The 27,808-nt window shown below is 38.1% G+C and overlaps 1 protein-coding gene across 31 annotated transcripts in view; it reads right to left on the reverse strand.

The window, feature by feature from the left end:
- The window catches only part of crol (crooked legs), a 90,582-nt gene that overhangs the window by 40,423 nt on the left and 22,351 nt on the right, over window positions 1-27,808 (reverse strand). For 11 of the 31 annotated variants that reach the window (XM_073971194.1, XM_073971189.1, XM_073971179.1 and 8 more), the window contains exon 3: window positions 645-967. In XM_073971194.1, coding sequence (XP_073827295.1) covers window positions 645-914 — 270 coding nt within the window. In that variant the 5' untranslated portion in view covers window positions 915-967. Of the gene's footprint in view, window positions 1-644; window positions 968-5,755; window positions 5,835-25,134; window positions 25,675-27,808 lie in introns of those variants that run through there. The other 20 variants (XM_073971195.1, XM_073971190.1, XM_073971180.1 and 17 more) reach the window with 13 other exon arrangements.

Consider the following 27,808-nt stretch of genomic DNA (forward strand, 5'->3'; position numbering starts at 1 on the left):
AGATTTGGAAGTTCGGAGGTTGTTCCCAGGTTCGGCAAACGGTAAAACCTACGAAAATGTCTGAAGGTCAATCTTGTAGAGAATTTTCACTTCTACAACATTTTCTTCAGTTTCATTTCCATAGGACTTGAAGATTCCCAGCAAAATTGTGAAAACCTAAAAAAACTGGAGATTTTTTTGTTTTTTGATTTTTCTCATTATGAACATTGTAGTTTCAGAATCCGCAAAGACTTTGTAGGTGTAAGCAACCTCCATCTAAAATTAGTTTAGGCACACCGTGCGTTATAACAAATGACGATTTCACTTAATTCACATATGGTATATCAAAACCCAATATTAATATTTCTGTTCGGTGTATAAATTCATGCTTGACATACTGTCCGTCGTATTGAAATGTATGTACAAATAAATATGTACACATATGTATGTATGCATATGCATCATGTGAACATTAAATGAATTCTAAACACGTAATGGAGTTAAATGATATCACAATAAATGATGTACAATACGAGGAGGAGGAGGAATATAAGAAATTTAAAAACAGTGGACAGAGATGAGGATAGGGAGGAGAGGGGGATCGGACGACAACAACATGTTTTTTGGAGGAATTGAAACAAATTCAGAAAATTGAAGCGACTTACCTCATTCAATTGTGAATGTGCAACCGCTGGATGGTGATGATGATGATGTGTTGTTTGTTGTTGCTGGGCTGGTGAATGTCGATTATGTTGTTGTTGCTCCTGCTGTTGTTGTTGCTGCTGCTGCTGATGACGTTGCTGTTGATCATAGCCATTCGCATGGGCGGTATTTGCTATTATTGCTGCCAAATGAGCTGCTGCTGCTGTTGCGCTTGTTGTTGTTGATGATGTTGATGACTCTCCAGGAGTTGTTGCATGATCAGTAGCATTCATTTTCTGTTAGGCAACAAGGGAACCAATGTTGTTGTTGGCAACATGGTTTGTAACTGTAAGTGAAATAAGAATTGAAGAGAAATTGAGAATTAATATTTTAGAAAAGGAATTATTTAAAAACAATGTTTTGAACCATGCTCTTTTAGATTTTTTATCGGTTTTTCTCTATCTCTTATAGTTTCTGAGATATTCAGATGACACTATGTCCCATATCCGCTTTGTAACCAAAAAAATCTTGTCGTTTTGTTCCATATCCATAAAGCCTGGCGTATGGAACATCATTTAAAGTCCTGATTTTTCAACTCAACAGTAGCACTTCATATAAGGGAGGTGGAACACGATTGATAAAAAGTGTTTTGGTTGAAGTGTGACAAAATGTGTTCCATGTGACACCAAGTGCCAAAAACATGAACAAAAGATTCCATGGAACAATTCAGCAACTTTTTGCAATTATAACAAGTAAGAAAAGTCTATAGTCGGACGGAGCCGACCATGGGATACCCTATACCACTATCCCTGGACAATCGCTCTCCACGGAACTTCTTTTCAATGATTGTGAAAATTTAATTATCAAATATCAGAGATGTAATGTATAATCCATATCAAAAAGTTATCTAGCATGACAAAGACATTTTTGTAGCAGGAAAGGAAAATTTAGTTCACACTAAAAATGTTCACACAAAACTAAAATGTAATGAAACCCACTTATGTAGTACTACTACTTCCGTTGTTTAACCGCTACGTTATTGAAATTTTTACCAATTTCACACAAAAGTTTCAGTCCATTTAACCCGCTAAGTATTATCTGATCTTCACGTTGGTTTGTACGCTTCTTCTTCATCATAAACTCAAACTTTGTTTAAAATTTTGCGGGTTATTATTTTGACCTACGGAGCCGCTACAAAATTGGTTAAAATTTTGTTTTTGGTCCATTTTATTCCCTGAACATTTCACGACCATCAGCAAAAACTAATCATTTCTATTCTGGCCCGAACCCAACCTCCTTAAAAAATTCGTAAAAATCGGTCCATAATTGCGGCCTTAAGCTTGTTTACAATTTTTAATGGACGGACACACATCGCTAAATCGCTTTATCTCGTCGAGATATGAATTTTGGCATACCAAATAATTTGTCTAGGATGAATATTGGTGTTACATAAACTTTTGGAGAGACAATATGTAGCATGGGATAAAAATGTGGTTCTCTACACAGAACCCATTATATACTAGGCAGTAGGCCCGTTATCTAGCAAACACTTTATTGCAATTTACATCAGAGGAAAGGTCAGTAGTTTTTTTCCATATGTAGGCTACTTTGCGAAATATACATATATATGTATGTCCTCAAGGAATTAAAATATCGACGAAAAATAAAATTTTTATATTTTTCATACAAAAGGAATTGTCCATTTCACCCGCAAAAGAATATCCGATCATCATTCAAAATTGTAGGCATCTTTTTCGACCTATACTCTTACCCGGTGCAAAATTTCGTGACTATTGATGTATAATTGCGACTTCTAGCGAGTTTATTAATACACCACAAACAAATAAGGGAATATATTAGGCTGTAACTCTGTTATCTGATCATGCACACCAACATAATTGGCATCAATTGAAAGGTCCAGCGTTCCACTTTCAAGTATAACTCACTTGTTCGGAATGTCACTTCCAGGAATTAAGATATAAGCTGTATATTAAAAATTTTCACCATTTTCACACAAAAGTTTTGGTCCATTTAACCCTCTAAATATTATCCGATCGCCATTTCAAATTGCAAGCTTCTCCTTTGTGATATACTCTTACCTTATTTAAAATTACGCGTTGATCGGACTATTATTGAGACCTACAGAGCCGCTAGAAAATTGGATAAATATTATGTTTTTGGTCCATTTCACCCGCTAAATATTTCACGATCATCACCAATAAGAATAGGGATCTATTCTGATCTGAACCCGACCTCCATACAAAATTTCGTGACGATCGGTCCATAATTGCGGCCTGGAGCGTGTTTACAATTTATAATGGACAGACGGACGGACGGACGGACTGACGGACGGACACACATCTCAAAATCGCTTTATCTCGTCGAGATATGAAGATTGGTATACCACATTGGGGGTCTCCGACGAATATTTCGCGGTGTTACATGAATTTTTACCAAAACAAACTTATAATACCCTTTTCCACATTGTGGTATAGGGTATAAAAATAAAGAAGTGGATTTAATAAAGAATATTTAAGAGGGGACTATTCAAAATATAAGGCAAAATAAATTGTAGAACATCCGAAGACCTACTGATGTTCTTTTTTCTACAGAAGGCTTGTAAGTGGTATTATATAAAGGATAACTTAACTTCAGTATGAGTATGCAGAAGTAGGGACATGAGGTCATTGAGTCGTCTACTGTCGAGTAGATGGCCCATTGGGTCGTCTACTGTAGAGTAGATGGCCCATTGGGTCGTCTACTGTCGAGTAGATGGCCCATTGGGTCGTCTACTGTAGAGTATATGGCCCTTTGGGTCGTCTACTGTAGAGTAGATGGCCCATTGGGTCGTCTACTGTAGAGTAGATGGCCCATTGGGTCGTCTACTGTAGAGTAGATGGCCCATTGGGTCGTCTACTGTAGAGTAGATGGCCCATTGGGTCGTCTATTGTAGAGTAGATGGCCCATGGGGTCCTCTATTGTAGAGTAGATGGCCCATTGGGTCGTCTACTGTAGAGTAGATGGCCCACTGGGTCGTCTACTGTAGAGTAGGTGGCCCACTGGGTCGTCTATTGTAGAGTAGATGGCCCACTGGGTCGTCTACTGTAGAGTGGATGGCCCACTGGGTCGTCTACTGTAGAGTGGATGGCCCATTGGGTCGTCTACTGTAGTGTAGATGGCCCATTGGGTCGTCTACTGTAGAGTAGATGGCCCATTGGGTCGTCTACTGTGGAGTAGATGGCCCATTGGGTCGTCTACTGTAGAGTAGATGGCCCATTGGGTCGTCTACTGTAGAGTAGATGGCCCATTGGGTCGTCTACTGTAGAGTAGATGGCCCATTGGGTCGTCTACTGTAGAGTAGATGGCCCATTGGGTCGTCTACTCTACAGTAGACGACCCAATGGGCGATCTACTTAGCAGTAGACGACCCAATGGGCCAATTTCTCTACAGTAGACCACCCACAAGGCAAATTTCTCTACCGTAGACGACCCAATCTACAGTAGACGATCCCAGTAGACGACCCAATGGGCCATCTACTCTACAGTAGACGACCCAATGGGCCATCTGCTCTACAGTAGATTGGGTCGTCTACGGTAGAGAAATTTGCCTTGTGGGTGGTCTACTGTAGAGAAATTGGCCCATTGGGTCGTCTACTGCTAAGTAGATCGCCCATTGGGTCGTCTACTGTAGAGTAGATGACCCATTGGGTCGTCTACTGTAGAGTAGATGGCCCATTGGGTCGTCTACTGTAGAGTAGATGGCCCATTGGGTCGTCTATTGTAGAGTAGATGGCCCATTGGGTCGTCTACTGTAGAGTAGATGGCCCATTGGGTCGTCTACTGTCGAGTAGGTGGCCCATTGGGTCGTCTACTGTCGAGTAGATGGCCCATTGGTTCGTCTACTGTAGAGTAGATGGCCCATTGGGTCGTCTACTGTAGAGTAGATGGCCCATTGGGTGGTCTACTGTAGAGTAGATGGCCCATTGGGTCGTCTACTGTTGAGTAGATGGCCCATTGGGTCGTCTACTGTTGAGTAGATGGCCCATTGGGTCGTCTACTGTAGAGTAGATGGCCCATTGGGTCGTCTACTGTAGAGTAGATGGCCCATTGGGTCGTCTACTGTAGAGTAGATGGCCCATTGGGTCGTCTACTGTAGAGTAGGTGGCCCATTGAGTCGTCTACTGTCGAGTAGATGGCCCATTGGCTCATCTACTGTGGAGTAGATGGCCCATTGGGTAGTCTACTGTAGAGCAGATGGCCCATTGGGTCGATGTTTTTCAACCACTGCATCTTTTAATAAATTTAAATGGATATTATTACTATTTTATTAAAAACATCTGCAAATTCAATATTTATACTATTCGCTCTTCACGCCTCTCTCTTTCTCACACACACACTTATTCTCACATGATTGCAATTCTTTAACTTTGTAATCTATACTTCACACGACGGACGGACGGACGATGACGACGACGACTACGACAACAAAAACACAAGCCAACCACAAAAGTAATAAAAAATTGCAACAATAACAACAAGGAAATCAAAATGTAGAAAAAGAAGAAGAACAAGAATAGCATTACTTCAAATAAATAGCTTCTTCTTTTCATTGATTTTTATGTTTTAAAGCGCATTCGTTTGCCGTTTGTCGTCTATGGTGGTATTTCATTAGTATATTTACTTCACATTAAAAGTGAGCCTCTCTCTCCCCTCCCAGCTTACTCACTCCTCCCCATAAAGGGTATTTTTCACATCATAAAAGCTTGGCACACTCGCTTTGATTCATTCTCCTTCTCCCGATTTTCTTTTCTTATAAATTCTGCATTTACTTTGTTGTTTTTTACAAATAAATACCCACACTCGCTTCTCATGTATTTACTCGTCGGCATTATAAATTTCTATATTCGTTGGATGTCATGTCCAACAACAACAGCGACAACAACACAAGTAAATTCAAGAAAGAACATGTAAAGTAAAATAAAACAACAAAAAATGCCAGTCAATATTCGTTTCACTCCGGACATTGCCGCCGCCTAAAGCTAAAATAAAGTGCAACATGAAAAAATCAGAAGAAGAATGAATCCAAAGAAACCGAAGAAGATGAAAGAAGAATAAGAGTAAAAACAAACCATACCTCTACACCAGAGACCGTCGTTCGTTTGCCGCCAACAAACCCAAACACAATCCCAACCCAACCTACCATACGCCGCCACACCACATCCAATCTTTTATTTAACCATTCATCCCAACCAACCATTCCAAATCCACAATCCATGCCCAACACAACAAACTTAAAAATTAACAACAACACACAACAACCTTTGAGACACAGACACGAGTTTTGTTGTTGTGTTTGTCGCTTTTTGTTTTTGTATAGAAGAAATGGGATGGTTGGTTGGATTGTCGTTGGCTTGATTGTCTGTGGATACATGAAGTTAGTGTGTAGTATGGTTGGTGGTGGTACCGAATCCGGTCCCCCCACAAGAAAAATCACAAAAATCGTGAGACATTTTTTAGATACATTTACTATTAACGTACATGTTTTGTTGCCATCGTTGTTGTTGTTGCTTCTGCTGCTGCTGCTTTTTGAAAATGCGCTTCAAAAAGTCTCAAAGTAACCCAAACATATGATGCGGGCAATAATCCAACAACAAGAATTTTCAAAAAAGCTCTCAGAGCACAGAAACACAATAGAGAGAGTAAAATAAAACAACAACGGAAAATGAAAATCTGTTGGCTGGAGGTGGTGGAAGAAGAACAAAAAAACGCATCGCTGATTTTCTTCGCATTACTTCAACTCGTAATCCAGATTCTATAGAGAGTTGCCATTTAAGATATCGACCGACCAAAATTAATAATGGGTATAAATATTTGTTTGACAGGAACTATTGTGCTCAGGGGCAGGAAAACATACATATTTATATTAACTCCTATCGACCTCTAAGTAGTCATACCACAGGTGCAAAGGTCTACATATGATTATAATTGGTCCAAATGGTCCAAAAAGTTATGATGTTACTCTGCTCTACTCTACAGTAGACGACCCAATGGGCCATCTACTCTACAGTAGACGACCCAATGGGCCATCTACTCTACAGTAGACGACCCAATGGGCCATCTACTCTACAGTAGACGACCCAATGGGCCATCTACTCTACAGTAGACGACCCAATGGGCCATCTACTCTACAGTAGACGACCCAATGGGCCATCTACTCTACAGTAGACGACCCAATGGGCCATCTACTCTACAGTAGACGACCCAATGGGCCATCTACTCTACAGTAGACGACCCAATGGGCCATCTACTCTACAGTAGACGACCCAATGGGCCATTTACTCTACAGTAGACGACCCAATGGGCCATCTACACTACAGTAGACGACCCAATGGGCCATCTACTCTACAGTAGACGACCCAATGGGACATCTACTCTACAGTAGACGACCCAATGGGCCATCTACTCTACAGTAGACGACCCAATGGGCCATCTACTCTACAGTAGACTACCCAATGGGCCATCTACTCTACAGTAGACGACCCAATGGGCCATCTACTCTACAGTAGACGACCCAATGGGCCATCTACTCTACAGTAGACGACCCAATGGGCCATCTACTCTACAGTAGACGACCCAATGGGCCATCTACTCTACAGTAGACGACCCAATGGGCCATCTACTCTACAGTAGACGACCCAATGGGCCATCTACTCTACAGTAGACGACCCAATGGGCCATCTACTCTACAGTAGACGACCCAATGGGCCATCTACTCTACAGTAGACGACCCAATGGGCCATCTACTCTACAGTAGACGACCCAATGGGCCATCTACTCTACAGTAGACGACCCAATGGGCCATCTACTCTACAGTAGACGACCCAATGGGCCATCTACTCTACAGTAGACGACCCAATGGGCCATCTACTCTACAGTAGACGACCCAATGGGCCATCTACTCTACAGTAGACGACCCAATGGGCCATCTACTCTACAGTAGACGACCCAATGGACCATCTACTCTACAGTAGACGACCTAATTGGCCTAGTTTCAGAGAGTTCACCGTTTCAGAGATCTGTCCAATCTTTTGATGTGTGGTTAGCAGAAAGGACGTTCCGAGGCATCACCACAACTGCAGCTGCCCGCTATATACCTATTTGTCGAATATCCGAAGTGAAACCAAACTTCCAAGCAGATGTGACGGGGATAGCAAAGGAGCGTGATGATCTTCGTCTTGCCAAAACCAGTGACCCCAGAGTCAGGGAGCTGACACTGGAATATAACAGGTTGATCGGAAAACAAAAGCAAAACAAGTGGCTAAATCTTCTGAAGAGGAACAACACTGGAGCCTTTGTGAGCAACGGTTAAGTCACTCTCTAACCCAGGGAAGATTGAACCTCGGCCACATTTGTCGACGTTACGCAGACTGATCTGAAGTGGCAAGCTATTTTAATCGATAGTTTGTAGAGCACCCCACGAGTGACAGGACGAAGAGAAGGGTACTACATCGCATTAGATCTCTTCCCTAGCTTTAATCCTCCTCAACGCCACGCTATTTGAGAACATCGAGCAGACTACCCTCCGCAAAGCTGAGATGTAGGAACAAGGTCTTCAATGCCTAAGCCGGCAGCACTTGGGGTGCAGATAAAGAAACCTTGTTGACCACATATAACGCGATACGGCGCCAGTGTGCTTCGCGAAATATAAGTGCAACGCGATGGAAAATACTCAATTCTGCCAGAATGCCGTCCTGAGGACTACAACAAGTGCCTCCTCATGTCTTCGATGGACCATTTACATGAGGAGATAACGATTCTCCCAGTACAGCAACACAGTGACATGCTTTCGTTGTAGTACTTGCTCGGGTGTTACCATGATAGCCATGCTAATGAGCATATGGTGGATAGGACCCCCAAAATACACCACCCAGGCATGTCAGGAGGGATCTTCATGATCTAGAAAGATATGCCCAACGTTAAAAGAGAGAACTCCTATCGCAGATGCCATAAACAACGTGCCCGCACGACACACTGCATATTTTCAACTTCCCTGCCAAACCTTCTAAACTGACTCCGGTAGCTTTGTGGCTACAAACCATACAATATTTTAATAAATTTCTCAAAAGTGGAGTTTAAATATAGGATTTAGTTCGTTTTGAAATGTTAACAGTACATAGTCCTCCCGGCTCCTATTACAACGGTATAATTTTTTCGGGACTAAGTCCACTTTACCTGTGATAATAGCCTAAAAGACCTAAAAACGCTTTTGTTGCCTACTAAAATGGCAGATGAGCACGATTACTTAAGAAAAGAGTATCGGATCGAGCCGAAAGATTATAAATGGTATTATTTCTTCCAAAGTTTCATCACGTCCAAGGAGGCCAATATCTGATAATACCTCCGTTAATTCCCTTACAAAAGTTTAAAATTTTCGCTTAAGTGCATCTAAAGTGCTGTTCGAGGATGGTTTCTTTGCAGAATGTACTACTTTTGGTCCTGTTTACGGTCATATGTTTTCACGGGCAAGTCCATGCTTTCTGGCGCTATGACCCAAAGAAATCCTACGACGACCCACTAAAGTATCTGGTTATCATGATAACTATCGAAAGGAATGTCTCCCAAATGTTTTCTTTTGGTGTTTTGGTATTTTGAAGTTCATTGCAGCGCTGTTACCCGTGAGAGAGATCGGTGAAGATACCTTGTGGCAACCAGAGGTATCCTGGATCTCTCCACCGTGTTCTTTGGTGAAGAAATCGCACGTCCATGTGCAGACGTATTCCAAGCAATGGCTGAATTTGGTATCCCCACAAAGATCATTCGGCTTTGTAAAATGACTCTAACTGACACAAGATCTTCAGTTAAAATAGGAAAGAACCTCTCCGAAGAGTTTTATACCAAAAGAGGTTTCAGGCAAGGAGACTGCCTTTCGTGTGATCTTTTCAACATCCTGCTAGAATAGGTTATACGAGAGGCAAATGTCAAAAGAAGTGACACAATCTACACCGGTGGTGCTCAAAATATTTTGTGCATTAGTCTCTCTGAGCGAGTCTTTCCTTTCCTAAACCACGACAGATGTGAATAAAGATAAGATATGTTGTTGTTGCAGTCACGTTAACGTATATGGGTGATCTTGGCTGATATACACCAATAGCCTCATGTTACTTGCTTGTGCTGATGATATAGACATCATGGGACGACCAGTAAAAGAAGTAACCGATACCTTTATGAAGGTCGAAGGAGAATCTGCTAAAGTGGGTCTGGCGGTAAACGGCGAGAATACCAAGTTGATGGCGTCGACGCGCAATGCGTCCATTGAGCTCGCACCAAGTGTTGAAGTTGGTTCCTATAATTTTGAGATAGTAGAAGACTTCGTCTACCTCGGCTATAAGATAAAGGAATGAATTACAACAACTAACAAATTTACAAAAACAACATTGTTGTTATAGAAAATTAACCGACAAATTGGCTTATTTTGCGTTTTCAAATCCATCTAATAGTAAAAGAAAACATATAACAAGTAAAAAAGTATCAGTCGGCTTTGCAGACAGCCTGTGTGAATTAAAATACTGTTTTCTCGAAAAAAAAAAAACGTATGTATTTAGGGGGTTTCAACATTTTGGGCGTATGAACTTCCCGATAAAAATATGGACTAGGATAAAAGCCCAAAGCTTGGAGAGTTGCCATGCGCTCCAGGCACTACATATGGTGCCATAGGGATTTTTTACACTTTTCGCAATAAAGATTTTACCGCCCTAATGGATACAGCGAATGCAAGTTGCTTCAACAAAAATCAAAGTGATTCGAGAGCAGGTATTAAAGTGAATTTATCCGAAATTTTGTGTGGGAGGTACCCGAAGGAGTGGACCGATTGAGTCCATATTGAAACCTTATCTAAGTCTAGAACACATTTCACGATGGGCAAAGTATGGACCAAATCGGTCACTTCCTTCAAGAGTTATAGTGCGCACAATTTTTCCGAACATTTTTGAACTTTTTTGGGGGAGGTACCTAAAGGAGTGGACCGAAATGATTAATTTTTGAACTTAAACTATATTTTCACAAAATATTACGAAGGCCAAATTATCGAATCGGCAGATCCTTTCGAGAGTTATCTTGAGCTTCAACAACAACACACGGCGTTACAGGGGTTTTTTGTACCATTCAGGCTATTTTCTCAGGAAGTATGGTCCTGCCCCTGATGAAACTTGTACCGTAGTATGGGGGGAAGTGACTACAAGTTGTTACAACAAAAACCAAGGCGATTCGAGAGCAGGTCCTAAACTGAACTTTTCCGAAATTTTTTGTGGGAGGTACCCGAAGGAGTGGACCGATTGAGTCCATATTGAAACCTTATCTAAGTATGGAATACATTTCACGATAGGCAAAGTATAGACCAAATCGGTTATTCCCTTCAAGAGTTATCGTGCGCACAAATTTTCCGAACATTTTCGAACTTTTGTGTGGGAGGTACCGGAAGGAGTGGACCGATATAGCCCATCTTCGAACTTAAACTAAGTTTGGGCAAAATATTACGAAAGCCAAAATTTGAACCGAATCGGTTCATCCGTTCGAGAGTTATCGTGCGCTCCAGCCAGACAGACAGACAGACGGACGGACATTGCCCAATTTTCTGAAACACATTTCGTCCAAACATACTTGGGGTCTAAAACCATTATTTCGATGAGGCACATTTTGACCGTATGAAAGTGTATATACCCTCGTTAGCATAAATGCTGAGGGTATAATAACGGCCCATAACTGTATTTCGGTATATTAAAAAAAAAAGATGTGGCAACATTTCCCACAGCCAGCACATACATATGTATATAAAAGCCATATTTGTGATACATTTCACTTTATTGCTCAGAGAGAATTATTCAATATTTTCAAAATTATAAAAGAGAACATTTTTTTATTTCCTTTAACTTCATGCATCAGGGATGGCAAAACGTAAATGTACCTTTAAAATGGTCGTTTGTGATTGGCAATGGTAACGTATAACACTGTGTAACATTTTTTAAGGTGACCTTGTGCAAACAATTCGAACTGAGGATTTTTTGAAAGTACAGACCCAAACGACAAGAAACCCTAGTTGGGTTTTGTTGTGTCAGATCCAGCTCGGATATTATGGCCCCATCTAAACATGGTTAAATATTGAGTTTTTAAAGAAATTCGGGGCTATATCTCTGAAACCAATGCGAATCTTCTTCTGACCTCTGAAGCAAATTTGTAGATAAGGACAAGAATAAAATATTTTGAGAAATAATAAACTCGAAAAACTACATTTATTGGCTCAAATTTCAAAATATATGCAAAAATTCCACAATTTTTATACATTTTGCATCGTATCTCCAAAACCGTTAATTTTTTCTGAATATTTTCTTTTGGAAAAATATTCCCTGGAATGAAATACACAACCTCTCAAACCATGTCATTGTTGTAGAATGCCTCTTTGCCGTTGTTTTCAGTACACTTTTTAACGACGATTTAATAAAAATGCAAACAATGTAGTGAAATTCGAAATGCGAGAATACACTGTTGGTGTGAACTGTGTTTGAAATACGTGTTGTAAAAGATATGATGCAAAATACCGCTGAAACAACATGATGTAAGCATTTTAGATTTTCAGTATGTTCCAAAGAATTGCTGAGAACTTTATTTGGAAGATTTTTGCAAAAGGTTACTTGGTTCAACTCCCAATAGTTTTGCCGATACTGACCAGAATTTCAGCAATTATGTAAAATTTTCTATATTTTATAGATTTTGATGCCCTAGATGGAGTTCTTTATGTGGATAAGTTCTACTAGTTTAGGGCTGCAATATTGCTAAAGACAGCAAGTCCAAATTCCTATTCGTTTCTGAGATAAAGGCCTGATAAATGCAAAAAAGTGTACATTTAGCCCGGTTTAGATGAGGCCATAAAATCCGAACTGGATCTGACAGGACAAACCCCTACTAGGGTTTTTGTAGTCTAAATATGTACTTTCAAAAAATGCATACTAAAAGTTGTTTGCATTTTCAGTGTTGCATAGTGTAATTAAGCTTTAAAGGTCTGGGTACATAAGCTGCCTCGCCTGATTGCCTTGTCAAAGAATACAAAGAAAAAAGGGCAAGCTAGGCCTTAATGCATGGGTACATAAGCAGTCTTCCCCCTTAACTTGCTTGCCTAATTAATTTCTGACATAATAAAAACAAAATAATAAAAAAGGAAAGGGCAACCTAGTTCGAAAATTGGCTTTATTTTTATTATGTCAGAAATGAAGCAAGGCAAGAAAGCCAGGCGACAAGGTTGCTTATAAACACAGGCCTTTACTCTGGAAGAATATTGGTTTAAAAGTTACTTAAACTTTTGAATGGCAACATTTTTCAAACAAGTTTACAGTACCTTTAGAATATACGTGACTTAGCAAATTCAGTAGATGATTTAAGTTGTCATTTTCATACTTAATATGTCAAATAAATCGAGGTAATTGACTCAATCATTGTATAAGTCTATATATAGTGAGTCTAACACAACCTATATTTTTAATTGTGTATAATTTCTTTACATCTTCTTGATTTAGATTCTAAGGTGAGAAAGTTAATTCACCGAAACGATTAGGTAATAGTTTTATTTCCTTTATAGTCAAGAGCATATCTAATACAGACTTAATATTCCTTTCATGTTCTGTTTCCAATTTTTTGTCGGCATATTTGACTATTTTGTGTGTAGTTCAGTTTAGTTCAGTCAGTTCATTCTTCTTTGTTATTTATTCATTAGCATTTTGTTTTAGTATTGCGCGGAATTGTTTTATTATTGTTGTTGTTCGTCATTTTTTGGTTTCATTTTAATTAGAGTGCACTTCATAATTGCTAAATAAATAGCAAAGCACAAACAACAGCTCGCTGATGTTTTAGCAATAATGTTTTTGTTGCTAATAAGTGTTATACACATTATACATGCATACATTTTTAGCTTTTTTGTTGACCCCACACACACATACACTAAGCCCTTCACAATATATCCGGATAAGTATTTTAGGAAGATTTAGGGTAAGTATTATTGCTGAAGCACTCAAAACAAATGGAAAAAGTAGGAGTAAGCCTAGAAATCCTGCAAAAATTCCAATTATCCGACTTACCCCCATTATTATAAGTATTCTTTTGTTATAGTTTGGATTTACTGAACAGATTTATAGCGTTCCGGTTAACTTAAAGTTAAAAGTGATGATTGAATTTCAAGGGGGAGCTTCTTGGAATTAACTTTCAATGTAAAAATTATATTTTTAATGCTTCCAAATTGGTTTATTTTGCGTTTTCAAATCCATCAGATAGTAAAAGAACACATGTAATAATGGCCCTTAGTCCCATGTTTCTTTTGTTTCCCCAGAATGTTAATTTTTCATCTTTTACTGGAAGATATAAAAAACGCCCCAAATGGCTAGGAGAAAATACCTTTAATATCAAATAGTTAAGTTGAATAATTTCCTGGAATCAGCAGAGCAGTGTACTCCTTTTCACCCGATTCACACGTCCTTTTTAATTATGCAATTCTAAAGTTTTAAGTACTTTTATCTATCGACTATAGTTACTGAACATTTGTGATAACAAATCCTGAAAGATCCACTTTTTGATATAAATATCGATTATAGAGTTAGTATCGATACGATATCAGTTTATGCGAGTAACATAAAGTGTATTGTCTACACTTTCTATTTTTCTGAACATCTGAAATTTTCCGCATTCTGGTGGGGAAGGGTAGACTCTTCGATTTTATAGAGTATTTTAATTTCAGACGAGGAGGCTTCGAGTCCTAAGTTTGTATGAACAATACATTTTAATGACTTTTACGTACAATCTAGAACCACAGGTCTGGTCTCACTTCTAATTCCTTCTAAGCTTCAAAGTCAAATCTCTACACCAAATGTCCCCCTTTCGCTTTGGGTCAGGACTTAGATAACATTTTAAAATCATTTAAATAAAAAGTTGTATATTTTTGTGACTTAAACAAAAAAAAATTAAATAATTAAGTTATTCATTTGGAAGGAAACACACACTCACAGCACAACCAATAAAAAATAAAGTAATTCAAACAATAAAATAGAGTACAAATGAAAGACACCAAAATCTACAGAACTATGTAGGTATGTTCGAACGAACACATGTGTGTAAACATTCACATTTGTTCGTAGTTGTGTGAACGAACGCGGGTATGCATCAGCAGTATAGTATTTACAATTATTGCTCAGAATGACACGACGATGACGTTCGTCATCATTCACAGCAACAACACAAAAACACAGTGAAGGGCAAAAATATAAGAACACTAGACGAAGTTTTCTCCATGAAATACCAGAATACTTTTTCCAATTAGAATTCCATCTCCGAAAATTATTGCTTTTAAGAAGTTTACCTTGGGACAATTGTGTAATTTGCGTTGAGGAACACTAACCCAATGATATGAGTCATGGTGTATTACATCCCGTACACACAATAACTAATTGGACTGAATCACATCTTTTTGAATCAACTCGGCACTTAATTAGTACCAGCATTGTCGTTGACTATCGGAAGAAAAGCCTTTCCCACAAAGAAACGATGTTGGCTGGTCGCTGTGAATGTCTGCACTTCGTTTTGTCCTAACATCCGTTAAGGAACTTCTCCATTGTTTCCGGATACAAATTTGATCTATTTGATTTTTTGTGTTGCCATCTGGCGATGTCCAAGTATATTTGTGGATTTCCTCGTGTGGAAATAGCGAGCCACCAATGATTAGATTGAAGGCTTGGTACATCGCGATAAAACGCTCTCCGTGGTAATTTCTTGTTCCCATCCCATGTTGGCCCATTATGTGTGTTATTCCTGCGTTTTCCGAGCCAATTTTTGCATTGAAGTCGCGAATGACTAGTAATATGTCTCGACTAGGGACCTTTGCTATAGTGGCAGTCAGTTGCTCATAGAACTCGTCTTTGTTTATACTCTCAGTGCCTTCTGTTGGGGCATAACATTGAATGATTGTAACACATTTCCTCACTGCAGTGTTGAGGCGTGCCGTCATGATCCGATTACTGATCGCTTCCCAAGATTTTAATGAGCGTTTGGTTTCTTTTGAGAGTATAATGCCGACACCATTCTCTCGTCTTTCCCGCTGAACAAAACTAGATTTCCGTTTCCTGTTGTAAACTCCCCGTTTTTGGTGCATCGCATTTCACTATCCCTAGGATTCCGATGTCAAAAATTTCCATTTGGGATTCAACCACTTAATGTTCTAACGTTCCAAGTTGCTAATCGTGTCCTTTTTCGCGTGCCAAAGTTCGTCAACGTTACGAGTGTTGTTATGTCATTCCTTGTAGACATATCAAAAATCGGTTTGGTTTCAGGTAAGAGGATGATTGGTCCACTGTACCCTAACATGGGAGTGGGGCTGCCACATCTAAGCCGTCATTCTGGCATTTATTAATATTGGCTTTTCACCACGGCGCTAATTACTCGCCGTGTCACTACAGGGATCTCTGGATCAGTGGCTTCAAGGAACTAATTTTAAAATAGTCTGTTTGTCATGAACAAATATTTGTTTAAAACAAAAAAGACTTACAAGAGAGAAGAGTGATTTGTATTAGCGGAATATTATACCTGTATTTCCCTCATTTGTATTGCCTGTTCCTTGTTTTGGTTGGTCTATTACACTGTGCAACAAAATGGAGCTCAAAGTCTGGGGGGTGGAAAATTCCTTTTGGGGATGAAAGCTCTTGGTGAGTATATACAGAACCCAGAAGGACAGATCCGCCGTGAGTCGAACTTTTGAGATATGGCCTGATGAATATTTTGCTGGAGACCCTATAAGCCCTCAGATATTAGCGATATATCTTTGTCCGCTGTTGTTTTAGCTTATTTTTGAGATCACATTTCTTCAGCCAAATCAAATGAGGATTATTTCCGTACAGCATTTTGACCTTCTATCTCGCTTCCTTCAATGTCCTTTTCGTCCTTTATTTTAAGAGCCGCTATAAAAGCACCACAAGATGACGTTTTTCTGCTTCGAAATGTTCTGCAAAAATGTCGGCCAGAAAATTTTAGGTACGGCTCTTATTGACAACAAATCGATTTTGTCGCGTTTTCGTGGTCGTTTTGTGCATTTACCCTGTTTTTGTTCAGAAAAAGACTATATTTTGATTTTTGTATATTCGTTACAGAACATACAAAAACACAAAACACAGCTTTTTTCTGAGCAAACAGGGGTAAATGTAAAAAATGACTATGAAAACGCGACAAAATCGATTAGTTGTCAATGAGAGCCGTACCTAAAATTTTCTGGGCGACATTTTTGCAGAACATTTCGAAGCTGAAAAACGTCATCTTGTGGTACTTTTATAGCGGCTCTTAAAATAAAGGACGAAAAGGACATTGAAGGAAGCGAGATAGAACGTCAAAATGCTCTACAAAAATAATTCTCATTTGATTTGGCTGAAGAAATGTGATCTCAAAAATAAGCTAAAACAACAGCGGACAAAGATATATCGCTAATATCTGAGGGCTTATAGGGTCTCCAGCAAAATATTCATCACGCCATATCTCAAAAGTTCGACTCACGGCGGATCTGTCCTTCTGGGTTCTGTATATACTCACCAAGAGCTTTCATCCCCAAAAGGAATTTTCCACCCCCCAAAATTTCGGTTCACAGTGTTATCAGTCGATATTCAAAAGACATCCTTAACACACAGGGCCTGGGCAACTTTTCCATCTGTCATCGGAAGCACTAAGCCACCGCAGTGCAATGCACACTAAATGCTCCGTTAGGATTCCCGGGCCAGACAACATTACGTTTTCCACGGTGGCCAACAATACTCCTCAGCGTACTGTTGGTGAAATTCCCTAGGTATTTTAGCCATGAAAAGCTTTTTACACGTGGTGTCTAAGGACGTTTGTACTCAGCTATAAAATAGGTACCATATCATTGAACTAATATGAGCGAGACAATAAAAGTTAGCATTAAAATGATCTTCGCCCTAACAGGCAAAATTTCAAATGAATCGGGGATGTTTGTGAAAACATATACAGTATGCACAGTTTATGTTCCTACACCCCTCAAAAATGAATCAAATCGTTGTTAATTCCATATTTTGTATGCAAATATGAAACAATTGAAGTCAATTACTATAATGAAGAAAGATTTAAAAATAACAAAACAAGGTAAAAATGGCGACTATATGTGTGGCAAAGTTCGGATTCGTATACCTAGAAAAATACTTGACAGATCCTTAAATACCACAAATAATAGTGCTTCTGGGTGTACGAATAAGAACTTGATTGGTCCACTCCTAGGTATAGACCCTCATAACGGTACTTCCAGTTTTTTATTAATTTCAAAATTTTGGCTATATTTTCAAAGTGAATTCGCTGTAATTTGACATTTTGTGTTCTTTGGTGGTAATAAACATCTTGCGTAGGTCTATGGTCGATAGAGGTCCATGTTTTGGAATATACCCCATATAGACGTACCTCCCGTTTTTTTTTATAATTTCACGATTTTGGCCATATTTTCCAACTGAATGTGCTGCAATTTGACATTTCGAGTTTATAATCTGTATCAAACATACTTGCCATAATTCATCAAAATATGTCTACATTTTGGTATAGTCCTATACCATATTAACTCAACAATATGAGGCACAGAATATTCTTACTAGGTGGGTTAACATATGGACCAAGGGCGTACCAGATTATATTAGATGTAAACAATGTCCTATAGGTCTCAAACAGACTAAAAATGTACCAGGATATGTAAACAGTAAACAAGACCACACATGTGGTCCTGCTTGCCAAATTAACCATTCAACGTTGTTTATTGTTTTTTGCGTGGAGCCTTAATCTAGTCTTAAATCTAAATCTTAAATCAACAGCAGATAATTGTGGAAGAGGCATGTAATAATAATTGTTCCACAAACATCCCAGGCGGGACAAGGGAGACTTCTCTCAGTGGCATGTATCTTGCAAAAATAATGGTGTCTTTTAAGAAAGCCAATTTGCATGATGTTTATCAATTTGTTTGTTCTCTTGTTCTGTATCCATATTTTTGAAATTCCTTTGCAGAGATAGTGTATGCGATCTGACAACATAGAGAATTCATATCCCGCAACGTCCACCTGAAGGTTTGCTATAATTTCTTCGAATACCGTCCCCATGCTGGCATTGACAAAGTTTTTTGAGCACCATATTTCAAAAACATACATACTGTAATCCTATAAACATTATTTTTTATAAAATAAGATCGAAACAAAATGCAAAACAATAACACCGATTGCTTGAAAACTCCCAATCCCTATACTAAACATTTACAAAACTCCGAGTATACTCAGTATAATGAAAACTGAATACCGCTCGCAACTTTCGGCAGAGATAATTTTTTCCTAATTCTGGACACTTCCACGAACATTTAAATAAAAACAAGTAAGAGCAGGCTATAGTCGGACAGGGCCGACCATGTGATACCCTATACCACTATAGATTTGCAATATCTTTCCTCCATGGATAAATATAACCTGTACATTACAAATTTTACCAATTTTCACACAAAAGTTTTGGTCCATTTAACCCGCTAAATATTATCCGATATTCATGTTGCTTTTCACACGCCTTCTCCATCATAAACTTAACTTTTGTGTAAAATTTCGCGGCGATCGAACTATTATTGCGACCTACAGAGCGGCTACAAAATCGACCAAAAATTTTGTTTTTGGTCCATTTCATCCCTTTAATATTTCACGATCATCGCCAAAAACTAATCAGTTCTATTCTGGTACAACCCCGACCTTCATACTAAATTTCGTGACAATCGGTCCATAATTGCGGCCTGTAGCTTGATTACAATTTTTAATGGACGGACAGACGGACGGACGGACGGACACACATAGCTAAATCGCTTTATCTCGTCGAGATATGAAGTTTGGTATACCACATGAGGGGTCTACGACGAATATTTCGCGGCGTTACATGAATTTTTGGGAAAACAAACTTATTATACCCTTTTCCACATTGTGGTATAGGGTATAATAACGTGAGGATCCGCGAGGATCCAAGGTACTATAAGTATATTTCTTTTCACAATATAAAATAAAAAAACACTCACAAAAATACATTTTAAAAGAGATCAATTTTACTACAAAATTAAGATACAACATTATGATGTTATCAATTAGAAACAATAACTATAGCATTAACTTTAACTTCCATTTCTTGCTATAGTAATTTTACACATTACGTTTTTGTGATATCACTTGTAACTTGACTCGACATTAAAGGAAATTTCAATGTCTCAGTTTCTTCAAATGGAAATGCTCACTTCTGTGGCTAGTACCGTTAGAAGTTGTAAAAAGAAAGCCGGAATACTAAAATTTGATGTGTCTACAATAAATTTGAATAGTTACAATCATAATTTGTAGACATCGATTTTTGTATTTTTGTCGCGGGCTGGGACCACAGTGCACAGGTGCCATCTATACCAAATGACGGAATATATTAAAAATTTGTTTTATTTTTAATTTTTTTTTCGTTATAGTAATTCCCGTCAATAGTTTCATATTTGCATTAAAATAACAATTTTATTCATTATTGATGTGTGCACGAATATGAACTTTAGGTACATCGTAAGCACTAATAGTCAACTTCAATAGATTGCCCGTCAATCTTAATTCCCATTGGCTACAGTCAAGCAATTTGAGTATTTCCATCTCTGACGGCTTTGTTAATTGTTTCACGATTATCTTTTTGGTCTGAAATCTCGTAGATAATAGTGTTTCATTTCACCAAATATCCTCTGTGTGAATAGTCGAAGGTTCCGAATCTTTAAAGAACTTTATACGACACAATGTTACAAATGACACAATTAACCTATTAGTGCCACAGTTAGTCTCTTTTATTCTGACTGCAATGTGTTCCGCGGGAAGTCCATACTTCTCGGGATATGCGAGTGGACTTTTCCGAAATATTTTACTTTATTTATTATGCTGTTATTCTGATCAACGATAAATGGTTTTCCGGTGGAAGTCTATGCCTCCCGGTTAAGGAATCATGACATTTTGAGGTCAACTGTTAGAGGTTCGAAGGCAAAGATGCTTCATTAAAGAAAAACTAATGTTTGGACTCCGTGGGAAGTATGAAACTTAAAGGAATCGACGGAAGGGCGCCATCAGGAGTGAAGCCTGTGGTATAATTTGACTCAACACGGGAAAACTCACCAGGTTGAGAGCTCTTTCTTAGTTCGTAGGGTGATTTGTCTGGTTAATTCCAATAACGATCGGACTCAAATATATTCAGATGTTTTCAAGATTATGGTGTTGACGATTTTATAGCCCTCATTCACGTCCACAGTAAAATGTGTTAGTGTTTGAATGTGTTTTTAAAATTGCAGCCATACCTTTTGGTTAATCCCAATGTAAGGACAGTAGCTTCTAAATGGACAAACTGGGTCTAGCAATAATGATATTGAGCAAAAACAGGTATGTGATTCATTTAAATGTCCGGTATGAAAGAAAAGTGGCAATAAAAGTTGACAACACAGTTGCTATCGGCAGAACTTAGCGACAACTTTATTTTTGTTGTAACGTACTGAAAAATTGCTTTAATTACCGAAATTTAAGCAAATTTTTATCATTAGCATTCCACAACTGGGCTGCAGCGACGTAGTCAGAATGACCCGGGGGCTCGGGCAAATTTTGTATATAGTATTCCTTTATAATTTGTATATTTAAGGAATTGGTAATATTGGTTGAATTTCGATTTTTTTTCTAATCAAAAGAAAATGTTTCTATAATCCACAATACATCGATCGTTGCTTACTTAAATTGAACATTCTATTGGTGCATCTTACTTACTTACTTAGTTGGCCCATTACAGAACATTTGTTCCATAGACCGAACTAAGAAAAGATCTCCATTCCTCTCTGTTTTTCGCTTGACTTTTTGGAATACCGCGCCTTTCCATTTCTTCATCCACTTGTTTGCTCCATCGAAGCTTAGGCCTGCCGATTCTGCGTGCACCGCCATGTGGCATGTATTCATACGCCTTTTTAGCGGGTTCATCATCGCTCATTCTCATGATATGGCCTAGCCAACGCAATCGTCGCATCTCGATACGTTTAACTATATTCATGTCTTTGTATAGCTTATATAGCTCGTGGTTCATACGACGTCGATATTCACCGTCAACGCAAATCGGCCCGTAGATCTTTCGAAGAATTTTCCTCCCAAACACACCAAGCACACATTGGTGCATCTGAATAATGTTAAAACTTGGAGTATAACCAATAATAAAGTACAGGTAGAATAGAATATGTTGCAAAAATATCGAGTCGATAGGACAAAAATTAGCTGAGATATGAGCGTTAGAAAGAGAAAATTCATTGTGATTTGTAGGTAACATAGAAGTTTGGAACGCGGTTTTCTCAAAATGGCATTTTGGAATGCGGTGCTCACAAAAGCTTGTACAAAAGCGAGAGACTTTAAAAAAAATTGACGAATTATGGCGAAAAAACTATAATTTTTTTTAAAAAATTATATTTTTTAATTTAACAAAAACATGTTAATCGGTTTATTCGTTTTCGAGCTACAGTGGGCACCGCAAACTGCTTATGAAAAACAGCGTTTCGTAGGCGGTCACTTTTCGGAACACAAAATTGTGATTTGTATCAACAACAAAAAAAATCAGAAAGTAGCTCAAGGTGTGATCTGAAAACAAAATCTTCTGAAAAAATTTGGTAGATTTCTTGTAAAAAAAATTATGAAAAATTTTATTTTTCGTGCTCAATACATTACGAAAAATTATTTTTTTGGTTTGCACAACTAGGAATAACCCCTTAATGCATTAATTTTCCAATTTATTAGAAGCTTTACCATACCAAAATTTAGATATTGTAGTATTAAGGGGTTATAGCCACTAATTTCACTTTCAGAAGATAGAAAATATGAACTTACATTCCAAAAAATCATAAAGTTAAAGCTTCTCATAGCCTTGTTACACATCATAAGTCATTGATAAATACAAGTCTCCAGAAGCTCTTTTGGGCATAAGACGAGCTGGCCAACTATGCCCGGATCGAAATGACATTTTTATCACAGGTAGATCTCGTCACCCTGATCACAAATATATATATATAACATTTGTTGCGGAAGTCCATACTTCCCGAGATATGGGCCTTTGAAGTTCCAAAAATTCCTTTGGAGAAAGTCTTAAACCCCGGCCGAAGGCCGGCTACTTAAAAAATACAATTTTTAAAAAAAAAATTGAGCATTTGCGTCAACTCAACTTGTTCCATCTTATGTACTTTTTGTGTTGGAGTACACAGAAAGGCCGGGAACTTGGTGGTATTCTGATTTTCCTGCTTAGGCATTCAAAACTAACTCCATTTCACCAAGTTTCTGATGTACATCAAGTTTTGAAGGTACATCAGGGCGAAACTTGAACTAGATTTTTGGTTACGTAAATAAGACGATGGTTTGTGATGTGTTACAAGGCCATGAAAGGCTTTATCCTCACTATTTTTTGTAATGTAAGTGTATATTTTCGATCTTCTGAAAGTCATTTAGGACTCAGTGACAAGAAAATTAAGGGCAGGAGATTGTTCTACCTTCCCACCCAGTCCTTGGTTTTGGCTGGCTTATGGATTTCACGAAATCGATTATTTCTATATTTTCGTGACTTTTGCACATTATTTCAACTATATTCGACTTAATATTCAAAAATAAGCAACATTTCCTTTTATTTCATGCTGTTTCTATAGTGAAATATGACCAGTTTTCTCTTTTCTAGGATAGCGTTTTTCCTTAGCGCTAAATTTTAATAATTTGCTATAAAATATAATATGTTTGCACACAGGAACAAAGATTCTGTTCGCAATTATTAAAATGCATACTAATATTGCAGAAAAAGTTCGATAATGACCTGTCTCTTTTGGCAAAATATTTAAGAAAAGTTACAAAAACCGAATATTTTTGACGCATAGAAAACAGAGTTAACAACGTTTTCTTTATTCTATTATTCTAGCTTATAGGGTTGCCACGGATCCATGTTACAGACATTTTTTAATTGCCACAGGACCAACATTTTTTTAAGTATTTGGTGTTTTGGATATTGGTCATGGGCTGCTAAAATACTGAGGTGTTATTATTGGTGAAATTGAAAACCTAATATTTTAGACACTCACTGTATATCTTCCAATCGATATTTCTCTGTCTCCGGTAAACCCCATAGGATATTTCGGGTATGGTGATTCTACGCATTCAATATCGGATATTTGACATTTTAATACATCACGATTAATAATATATATATTTTTTTTCTTGAACATAAGGGCAGTATCAAAGTTTTTTTCATATCTGAGAGGGTATCCTTAACAACACTTGTTCCATTTCTTCCAGCAAAAATGTAAAAACTTGATTGTGACACATTTCGGAAAACTGAGAAATAGACCATTGTATACATTATTTTCAATCCTAGTTGTTTTTAGAAAATTTATTTTTATTAGCTTTGATTTTTTTCTAATCCTTAAAAAATTCTCTAATATTTTTGCTCGCCACTGTAGTAATTTTATAATATCTATTCTCAATTTTTTTGGTTTTTTGTTTTGTTTTTTGAATTGACTTGGTTTTTTATTGGCGCTTTTGTGGTGTTCTTTCCGTAAGCCCCAACGACGACGACGACAAAAAAGAGGAACAGAGAGCGAGATACACTTTAGTTCAAGAGAGCACAATAATTTAGGCATTCTCGTGTGAATGTGTGTGTAGTATAGTGCATGACAATGTAGTGTTTTGTATCTATGTATGATGATGGTGATGATTATGACCACCAACAAAAACAACAGCAGCAACAACAAACAAGAAGTTGTTCTCACACAACTTGTCTAATTTTTCGTTTATACCAATTGGAATCGTTTCAGAGTGCTTTTTGGTTGTTGCTGGCTGTCGTCGTTGTTGTTGTTGCTATTCGTATTCGCTTTCAGTTTTCAGTATTTTTCTAATTTACACTTGTGCTCTCTTTATTCGAAGAAACGAATTATGACAAACAAACAAACGAACGAACAACACACATACAAATTGTTAATGCACTGATTAAATAGAATACAGAATAATTTCGTTTCATTTTTCTTTTTTTTTCTTCCTTTTTGTATTTTTTTATTCGTTTTCTGCTTCTTCTTCTTCTTCTTTGGTTGTGCGCTATTCTAAAGTCATTTTTAGCAAAAATGAATTTTTCCATGAATAAGTCAGAACAGAATGAGAATGCCATGGAATTACGAAAAACTGCAAAATATCTACTTTTGACAGCTGCTATGGCATATTCCACCTCACTTCTCCCCTTCCTCCCTCCCCGCCCTATCCAACTTACTCCTCTCACCCATATGCTTGTGTAGTCATCAGTGATTTCAAAAGATGTTATAATGAATTGGATAGCACGAAGCACGTCATGTGAAAATTTAAATCAATTAAATATTTGTTTTTCTTGTGGTGTTATTACATTCAATCAAAAATCGTCATCAATATTAACCTGGGCTTTTGAAAAGTTTAATGTTGTGTTTTTTCGTTTATTTTTTGCTGCTGCTGTTCTTTTTCTATTTTCAATGCTGCCACTGCTGCTTCTGTTAAATCTTCTTCCAAAGAGATATTCCCAAAAAACAGAAATACAATTTTTTTTTTCTTTAAAGATTTTTTCGTTTTTGTTGTATCACTCACTGTATAAAAAAGTACTACACACAATAATCAAAGAACAACAAAAAAAACAATATTCACTGCGCGCTTTTAATCGTCCAGCGCGGAGGTGAGGCGCGCGATTTAAGGTGCGTAGACTAAATTCAACTACTAAAGTCAATGAGAAGAATTTTTTACAAAACAGCGCGCGGCGGGCACAATTTGAACAATGTTGTCGACGAGACGTAGCCGAATACACAGAGGAGACGAACAACACGAAGAGACAGACGACTCATACACAATACAATGGACTTTTATGATGGTATGCGGTGCGGTGTGGTGTGCTGTGTGCGGCGGCAGTCACATACAGACCATTTGATTGTGTATTTAGCTTAGCAGTGCTTTTTTCCTTTACTGTCAGAGATGGCAAAGTGGAAGTTTAGAACTTTTTGGGTTTTTTTGGGATTTGTAACAAAAAGGAGATTATTTTATTTAGCGTATAGATTTTTTTATAAAAAAAATTACAGTTAGTTTTGATTTTATGTATCAACAGATTCAATGTGTTTAGCCAGGATATTACGTCTGTTGAAAGGGACTGTACTTCCTCAATATTTCCTAGAATAGATAGCATCGGACAATTGTAAATTATGTGGTCGATCGACTGGGTTTGGGCCCCGCACACGCAGCTAGGGTCATCGGCGAGACCCCATCTATATAGGTTTTGCATTGTTCGGCCTGTGGAAGAGCGGAGTCGATTTAAATTACACCAAGGTATGCGTGGTAGATCGAATTCATTTGTTCTGTTTTGTGGGTTGAAAAGAGGACGGCTGCGACCCATAGAGCTCCACTGCGATAGCCAAATCTTCGCTATGTAGCTGTTTGGCTAGTATTAACCCACTTAGCGCCGAGAATTTTTTTTGCGAGAAAACTTAAACATTTTTATGAAAATTATATTTTTGAGATTTTCTAAGCATTTTTTAAAAAATAACTTTTTTCTCTAAAACGAATCGGGCCTTCTTTTAAAAACTTTGGAGGGTAATATAGGTGTACCCTTACATGCCAATCCCTTGGTTTTTGATTGAGAAAATACTCTTACTATATTCCTAACAAATCCCTGACTTTATATGATTCTAACATTTATGATTACATTTTTTATCGCATATTTAAATTTTTCATCAAAAGTCGAAAATTACAAAAAAGTCGATTTTTTTGAATAGCTTGGGTTTTAGACCAATTGCGTGGAAATGCGTAGGTCAAATGAAGCGTTATCAGAGTGAAATTACAGATAACAGACAATACTATAACAAAATTCAAAAAACCCCAACAAAAATATTCGAAAAAAAACAGAGTTTTAAGTCAATTTTTGCAACCTTTTGTGGCGTTTAAACGACTAGTGGCTTTATCTGGGTTAATGGCGGTTTTCTGGATTTCAGCCTGGATTCATATGCTATTGATAAATTTCGATTGAGTGCGATGCTGGTATTTTCGGTGATTTTATTATACTCCTGGAGAAGAGCGTGTTTTCTTCTTAAGTTTGGAGGTTGAATGTTCGATAGCATTGGGAGCCATTCTATCGGTGTTGATTTTAGTGTCCCTGTTATCAATCTCATGGTGGAGTTTAGTTGGGCGTCAATTCGTTTTACGTGGTGAATGTTGAGCCACACAGGTGCTCCGCATTCGGCTGTTGAGTATACCAGAGACAAGGCAGATGTTCGAAGACAGTTCTCCGAGGCACCCCAATTCGTTCGTGCGAGTTTCTGGACGGTGTTGTTTCTAGATTTGATTTTTTGGGCTGTTTTATTAAGGTGTTGTTTAAACGAAAGGGTTCTGTCAAGGATTATTCCCAGGTATTTTGGATTGAAGTTGTGGAAGAGAACAGACCCATTGAGGCGAACTGTAAGTTTTTTCCTGCATCAATATGCGTGTGAGGTGGAAGCAACATACTTCGGTTTTCGGCAATAGGATGAGGTTATTGATAGATCATCCTCTAAAGCCTTTTCCAAAATATGAAACTTAGAGTTTTATACTGCGAACGCCATATCGTCCGCGTAGATGAACTTGCGGGAAACAGTCTCAGGAAGATCGTGGATGTACAGATGGAAGACTGTGGGAGCTAGAACTGAGCCCTGTGGCAAGCCGTTGTTGAGTTTTCTCGTTGTGCTATGATTGTTGTTTAGATAAACAGTGAAGGTGCGGTCGATGAGGAGAGCTGATATAATGTTACAAATTCTACTGCACGGTATAATCTTATTTAGTTTCAGCAGAGTCCTTTTTTCCATACTGTGTCATAGGCAGCCAGCAGATCGACGAATGAGACCGCTGTTTTTTGCATTTTCTATGAAATTCGTGAGTGCTAGTACTTGGTCGGTGCAGTTCCTAACTTTTCTAGGCACACTGAGAAGAGGGCAATCGAACGGTAGCTCGAAGCTTTAGCTGGGTTTTTGCCTGGTTTGAGAAGGGCAATGACCTTTGACTTCTTGAAGAGGCCCGGGATACGGCCTGCAGAAATTGGCAGGCCATTTCCTAGTACGGGG

This window comes from Musca autumnalis, unplaced genomic scaffold, assembly GCF_047663935.1.
Source record: "Musca autumnalis isolate F117 unplaced genomic scaffold, ASM4766393v1 scaffold_2, whole genome shotgun sequence".
Lineage (NCBI taxonomy): Eukaryota > Metazoa > Arthropoda > Insecta > Diptera > Muscidae > Musca > Musca autumnalis.